Source organism: Sander lucioperca, chromosome 2, assembly GCF_008315115.2.
Source record: "Sander lucioperca isolate FBNREF2018 chromosome 2, SLUC_FBN_1.2, whole genome shotgun sequence".
In the NCBI taxonomy this organism is placed as follows: Eukaryota; Metazoa; Chordata; class Actinopteri; order Perciformes; family Percidae; genus Sander; species Sander lucioperca.
This window is the reverse complement of record NC_050174.1, coordinates 29802032-29809531: the sequence shown is the minus strand read 5'-3', so window position 1 is coordinate 29809531 and position 7500 is coordinate 29802032. Positions and strand designations below refer to the sequence as shown.

Below are 7500 nucleotides of genomic sequence, written 5' to 3'. Positions count from 1 at the left end.
TCTTCCCTGTTTATTACAGGAAGTGTCTGTCTGTGTGTGTTATAGGAAGTGTGCATCTGTGTATTACAGGAAGTGTGCCTCTGTGTATTACAGGAAGTGTGCGTCTGTGTGTTACAGGAAGTGTGCGTCTGTGTGTTACAGGAAGTGTCTGTGTGTGTGTGTTACAGGAAGTGTGCGTCTGGTCAGTGTGAGCTGTGGCAGTCAGAACGTCTGGGCTGTGGACGGTCGAGGAGTCGTTTACTTCAGAGTCGGAACCCAACCTCTGAACCCGAGCATGATGCTGCCGGCCTGGATCCACATCGAACCCCCTGAACAGGTATCACCACCCAGAACCTCCAGAACAGGTAACACCACACATAACAGGTAACACCACCCAGAACCTCCAGAACAGGTAACACCACCCAGAACAGGTAACACCACCCAAAACCTCCAGAACAGGTAACACCACACAGAACAGGTAACACCACCCAGAACCTCCTGAACAGGTAACACCACACAGAACCTCCTGAACAGGTAACACCACACAGAACCTCCTGAACAGCTATAGAGGATCTTTGACTCAGTGTCTGTGTGAGCGTTCAGGTAACTGTGACATCATGTCTCTGCAGCCAATGGGAGTGCAGCTGGTTAGCATTCAGACGAGTCCTAACGACCGTCTCCTCTGGGCGTTGGACAACCGAGGAAGTGTCTTCGTCCGGACCGGACTCAGTGACGAGATGCCTGTAGGGACAGACTGGGAGCTGGTTCCAGGTACCTGTCTGTCTGCTCTGCACACCTGTCTGTCTGTCTGTCTGTCTGCTCCGATCTGTATACATTTTACATATACATCTATTTATATATAAAAACATGTAATTTATTTGTGTGTTTCAGGGTTAGCCGTGAGTCAGCTGGTCCTCAGCTCCCGGACGGTTTGGGTGCGGTGTGCAAACGGAGAAGTGGCTCGGCGTTACGGCGTCTCTGACAGAAACCCTGCAGGAGATTACTGGAAGAAGATCCCTGGAAACACCAACTGGTTAACAGGCGAGTTTATACTGGTTTTATACTGGTTAACAGGTGAGTTTATACTGGTTTTTATACTGGTTTATACTGCTGAGTGCTGAAGCTCCTTAAAGCTGCATTCTCTGTAACTTCCAGCAGGGGGCGACTCCACTGGCTCCAAACAGAAGTCTGTTTCTATAGAAGTCTCTAAGAAAATGAGCCGACTTCTCTCTTGATTTATTACCTCAGTAAACATTTTCATAATGAGTTCATGGTCTCAAGCATGATGTTCATTTAGTAAACGATGGTCCCATTTATTTTAAAATAGAGGATAAAGCAGGAGATGCTTTAGGACCTGTCAATCAGGACAGAGCCTTAGCGATGCTAAGCTAACTATGCTGTTTGATGTTTTCTTCTTAAACTTTGACCCTCTCACTGTGTGTTATCACTCCAGCAACAAATAATATTAATTCATTAATTAAAAGTTTCTTAGTGTTAATTAAAGGTCTGGTTGATGACATCAGGTCAGCAAGTTGAGTTTAGAGTTGTTCTTCCTTCAGTAGGCGGTCACCTCAGAAGCTTGTTTGTCCCACGTGTCCGACGCCACGTGAACGCAGCATGTCTCTGTGTACCTGAACGCAGCATGTCTGTGTGTCTGAACGCAGTGTGTCTCTGTGTACCTGAACGCAGTCTGTCTCTGTGTACCTGAACGCACCATGTGTCTCTGTGTACCTGAATGCAGCATGTCTCTGTGTACCTGAACGCAGCATGTGTGTGTGTACCTGAACGCAGCATGTGTCTGTGTGTACCTGAACGCAGCGTGTCTCTGTGTACCTGAACGCAGCGTGTCTCTGTGTACCTGAACGCACCATGTGTCTGTGTGTACCTGAACACACCATGTGTCTGTGTGTACCTGAACGCACCATGTGTCTGTGTGTACCTGAACGCACCATGTGTCTGTGTGTACCTGAACGCACCATGTGTCTGTGTACCTGAACGCACCATGTGTCTGTGTACCTGAACGCACCATGTGTCTGTGTGTACCTGAACGCACCATGTGTCTGTGTGTACCTGAACGCACCATGTGTCTGTGTACCTGAACGCACCATGTGTCTGTGTGTACCTGAACGCACCATGTGTCTGTGTACCTGAACGCACCATGTGTCTGTGTGTCTGCAGTGACTCCGGAGGACGAGCTATGGGCGGTGACTCTGATTGGTGGGTTGTCCCGTCGCCTGACGAAGCTCCTCCCACAGACTCCCTGTAGGCCCGCCCCCTCTGGCCCCGCCCTCAACACGGACGACGGCGACGACGGCTGGGAGCTCATCTGACCCCTGACCTCTGCTGGGGAGGCAGTGATGTTACAGTGACACCACTTCCTGTTTACTAACTTCCTCCTGAAGCAGGATGTGCAGGCCGGTGACATGACTTCAGAGGGAACCCAGGTGGCTGCTGGGAAACAAAGTGAACTGAGACTTTGTTTTATTTTGCTCAAACAGGAAGCACTTTACTCTGAAAGGACAGAGGGACCGACTGGTTCTGAACCAGGACAGTAAAGGGACATTTCACATTTACTCCAATTTATTTATTCCATTCTACTTCTGACTGGTTCTGACTGGTTCTGACTGGTTCTAACTGTTCTGACTGGTTAGGGTTAGGCTTACCTTACCTAGTTCAGTCTGGTTCCAAACGATGACTTTAAAGGGACACTTCACAGTTTAGTTTTAGGTTTTTTATCAGAGACAACAATTAGCTTCCAGCTAAATATTAAGCATTTCAAAGTTCATTTTCTTATTTTCTATTCCTATTATTTCTATTCCTATAATTTCTATTCGTGTCATTTCTATTCCTATAATTTCTCTTCAGTTTTAATTCTCTGACTTTGAGGTAAATTAAGGACCTGGGGTCTCATTTATAAACGTGGCGTACGCACAAAATGGGCCTGAAAATGTGCGTACGCCACTTCCCACGCAAAGGTTGTGATTTATAAAAAACTAACTTGACGGGAGAACGTGCGGTCCTCCACGCAAACTCTGACCCATGTTCCTCCACCAAACTCTGACCCATGTTCCTCCACCAAACTCTGACCCATGTTCCTCCATGTTAACTCTGACCCATGTTCCTCCACATTAACTCTGACCCATGTTCCTCCACCAAACTCTGACCCATGTTCCTCCACGCAAACTCTGACCCATGTTCCTCCACGTTAACTCTGACCCATGTTCCTCCATGTTAACTCTGACCCATGTTCCTCCACGTTAACTCTCACCCATGTTCCTCCACATTAACTCTGACCCATGTTCCTCCACCAAACTCTGACCCATGTTCCTCCACCAAACTCTGACCCATGTTCCTCCACGTTAACTCTGACCCATGTTCCTCCACGTTAACTCTGACCCATGTTCCTCCACGTTAACTCTGACCCATGTTCCTCCACGTTAACTCTGACCCATGTTCCTCCACGTTAACTCTGACCCATGTTCCTCCACGTTAACTCTGACCCATGTTCCGCCACGTTAACTCTGACCCATGTTCCTCCACGTTAACTCTGACCCATGTTCCTCCACCAAACCCTGACCCATGTTCCTCCACATAATCTCTGAGCCATGCGTACGCACATTTTGGAGACAAAATAGGAATTGGCGATGCAGATGGTGAAGTGGTGAACTTCAGACTGCAGAGAGTAAATGGGAATAACGAGTACTCGTAATATTTTCAAGTATTGATGCCTCATTGCACATGTTTTCACTCCATATCATCCACGTTACCATGAAGATTAAATCCAGCAGTGATATTTGCGCTTGATCTGAGTGATACTTGTTCCATAAACACCTCCAACTCAAATCTTTAATAAAAATTTGTTCTTAATATTTAATAGGTGCTGTCTCGTCGTCACAGAGTCCGCTATGGAGCGCAGGAGGAGGAGATGGCCCGACTGCATGGCATACAGGATAGCATCAAATACCCTAGCATTAGATAACGGCAGAACACAGTGTAAATAACTAAATATGTATTTAATACTCTGCATATGTCATCAAATGTCAAAGTGTGAAAATAAAGCCATTAAGCTCTCGCACAATCGTTACCCTTAATGTCCTCGTTATCGGTCCTAACTTTAATACTGTTCATAACAAAACCTGCATGAAGAAAAGTGTGTTTGCCTATTAGACTTTCTTTCATCTTCAGATTGTATCTCGGGGTCGGGGGGGGGGGGTACCACTAGTTGATGCTGTGTTGGCAAGGTGTAATTGTTGTAAACATATAAATACTGCAGTGACCCCTGTGTGTAATGTTGCATGATGGCCCTGCTGCCCTGCAGGAGGACTACACTAATGGAAGAATCAGGAGAGAAAGAGACTTCAGGGACCATGACGATGACTGACTAATATGACGTTTTAGATTCCCTAAAGCTGAGCTCTTGGATCTCTGTACTGAACTGGGTCCAGTAGAGAGAGCAACGCACCGGAACCGTGCCATCCCGGTCCAAATACAGGTCCTTGCCACTCTGGGGGATACTGGCTGTTTCCAGAGGGAAATGTCAGACAGCTATGTGTTTTAAAAAAAAAATATATATATATATATATATTATTTATATATATATAATCTTCAAATTTATCACTAAGGCTTGTTTGGATATAATATATAGTTCTGTGAAATCTTATTTTTTTTTTTTTAAGATTATTTTTTGGGCATTTTAGGCCTTTATTTTGACAGGACAGTTAAGACATGAAAGGCGAGAGAGAGGGGGAATGACATGCAGCAAAGGGCCGCAGGTCGGAGCCGAACCAGCGGCCGCTGCGCCGAGGAGTAAACCTCTATACATGGGCACGCGTTCTACCAACTGAGCTACCTGGGCGCCCCTGTGAAATCTTATTATATACGTCTGGTATATCGAAGCTGTCCCTGAGTGCCGTAATGCCTGCCGTTTTGGACATATTATTAATACATGTAGTTATAGATCGGGTTTCCCTACACTGTGCAAGAACAGACCGAAATTATCATTCAATTTGCAGCAATTCCTGAACGTCTGAGAAGTTTTTTGCTTTTCCCCCGCCAGTCATCATGATTCAGTAGAACAACTGCCAGGTCATTAACATACTGATCAGCATTCATGAGGTGCTCTGCATTGACGATTCATGGTTGAAATGGGCGTGTACAGGGCGGGATAAGAGGCTGATCCACGTATGCAGACTTGTAGGTAATCTCTGATTTATAAAGGGACCGTTGCTTACAGATGTGCGTACGTACGGTTTTATAAATCTGACTTTTTTTTGCCGTACGCCATTTTGGGCGTACGTACACTTATAGTAAGGATCCTACGCACAGTTTTATAAATGAGACCCCTGAACTGTTGAAGAGAAACTGAGTTGAGATTTTCATTCTTATTTTCCACTCAGCAGAGATCACACTGGGTTAGACTGGTTTAGACTGGGTTAGGCTGGGTTAGACTGGTTTAGACTGGGTTAGACTGGGTTAGGCTGGGTTAGACTGGTTCTGACTGGGTTAGACTGGTTTAGACTGGGTTACTGGGACCAGAGTGAACCAGGCAGCAAGATCACTGACAGTTCTGCTGTCTGGTTCTGGTTCTGGTCCCCCCCCCCTGTAGAAATGTAAATGTAATCGTCTGTTTGTTGAAGAAGAAACAAGTTTAACTATTTAAAGATTATAAATAAAACCTGATGGACTCTAACAGACCCTGATGGACTCTAATGGACTCTGATGGACTCTAACAGACTGATGGACTCTGATGGACTCTAATGGACTCTAACAGACTCTGATGGACTCTATCAGACCCTGATGGACTCTAATGGACTCTGATGGACTCTGATGGACCCTGATGGACTCTAATGGACTCTAACAGACTGATGGACTCTAACGGACCCTGATGGACTCTAACACACTCTGATGGACTCTGATGGACTCTAACGGACCCTGATGGACTCTGATGGACTCTAACAGACCCTGATGGACTCTAACAGACTCTGATGGACTCTAACGGACTGATGGACTCTGATGGACCCTGATGGGCTCTAACGGACCCTGATGGACTCTAACGATTTAAAAAAAACTCTGATTTTAAACATTGACTCTTCCTACTCTCTTCCTCGTCTCCATGGAAACCTGTGCAGGCGTGACTCTGCTATGATGTCATCCTGATGTCAGCTGATTGGTTGGTTGGTCATTTCTGCAGCCGACCAATGACAACTCAGTGTAAACTAAACTCACCTGTTGTGTCATTTCATTCATTAACTCAATAAAAACTTGTTTAAACAGCGAGAGCCGAGACACTGAGGTTCCTGATTTAGATTCTGACCCCCAGAGACCCACAGAGACCCACAGAGACCGACCCACAGAGACCCACAGAGACTGACCCACAGAGACTGACCCACAGAGACTGACCCACAGAGACCGACCCACAGAGACTGACCCACAGAGACCCACAGAGACCGACCCACAGAGACCCACAGAGACCGACCCACAGAGACCCACAGAGACTGACCCACAGAGACCGACCCACAGAGACTGACCCACAGAGACCCACAGAGACCGACCCACAGAGACCCACAGAGACCGACCCACAGAGACCCACAGAGACCGACCCACAGAGACCCACAGAGACCGACCCACAGAGACCCACAGAGACCGACCCACAGAGACCCACAGAGACCGACCCACAGAAACTGACAGAGACCCACAGAGACCGACCCCCAGAGACCGACCCACAGAGACCCACAGAGGCCAACCCCCAGAGCAGACCGACCCAAATCTACCTGGTTTTAACAAAATCAAATACACGGACGTCTTTGATGCGTTGTTATGGAACCCACTTGGTTGTTTTGGCAAGACCCGCCCTTCAATGGCATTCACACATTACTGAAACTGATTTGTTCATACCAATAACTCTATCAGGGTCAGTGCCTAACCTCAACCAATCAGCTGCTTGGTAGTGTCCGAAGGTTTAGGGTTGGGTTACAACGTGGCGTCTGAGACCCGACAGGTTTAAGGCTGTTTATACTTCTGCGTAAAATCTACGCCGTTCAGACACAAACCTATGCCAGACCCTATGCCATAGCCTGACGTCACCTCTCAAAAAATGTAACTAAACATTGCGGCGACGCACGCCACTCGGCCGTGGCTTGGTAGCGTTGCAGTCCCCCCCCGACTCATTTCCTGGTTCTCATTCTCCATAAACAACTTGAAATCAAGGAGAGGGTTAAAGTGCCCATATTATGAAAAAAACACTTTTTCTGGGATTTGGGGTGTTCTTTTGTGTCTCTGGTGCTTCCACACACATACAAACTTTGAAAAAAATCCATCCATGGTGTTTAGAGTGAGATACGGTTTCTGAATGTGTCCTGCCTTCAGTCTCTGGGTGAGCTGGTCAAAATCGGCACGGCTTGTGACGTCACAAGCCGAAACGAGCAGGCTAACCGCAACCATTAGCTCGTAGCGTTAGCATGCTAACGCTAATGCTAACGCTAGCATGCTACCTCGTTCTCAATAGCAAAGCACTGCTACAAC

At 46.9% G+C, this 7500-nt stretch overlaps 1 protein-coding gene across 5 annotated transcripts in view; it reads left to right on the top strand.

The window, feature by feature from the left end:
- tecpr2 (tectonin beta-propeller repeat containing 2) overlaps positions 1-2762 on the top strand; it is a 40679-nt gene extending 37917 nt beyond the window's left edge. For 3 of the 5 annotated variants that reach the window (XM_035995982.1, XM_035995979.1, XM_031318016.2), the window contains exons 24-27: positions 168-316; positions 609-750; positions 871-1020; positions 2158-2762. In XM_035995982.1, coding sequence (XP_035851875.1) covers positions 168-316; positions 609-750; positions 871-1020; positions 2158-2309 — 593 coding nt within the window. In that variant the 3' untranslated portion in view covers positions 2310-2762. The other 2 variants (XM_035995985.1, XM_035995988.1) reach the window with 2 other exon arrangements.
- Positions 2763-7500: the final 4738 nt, after the last annotated feature.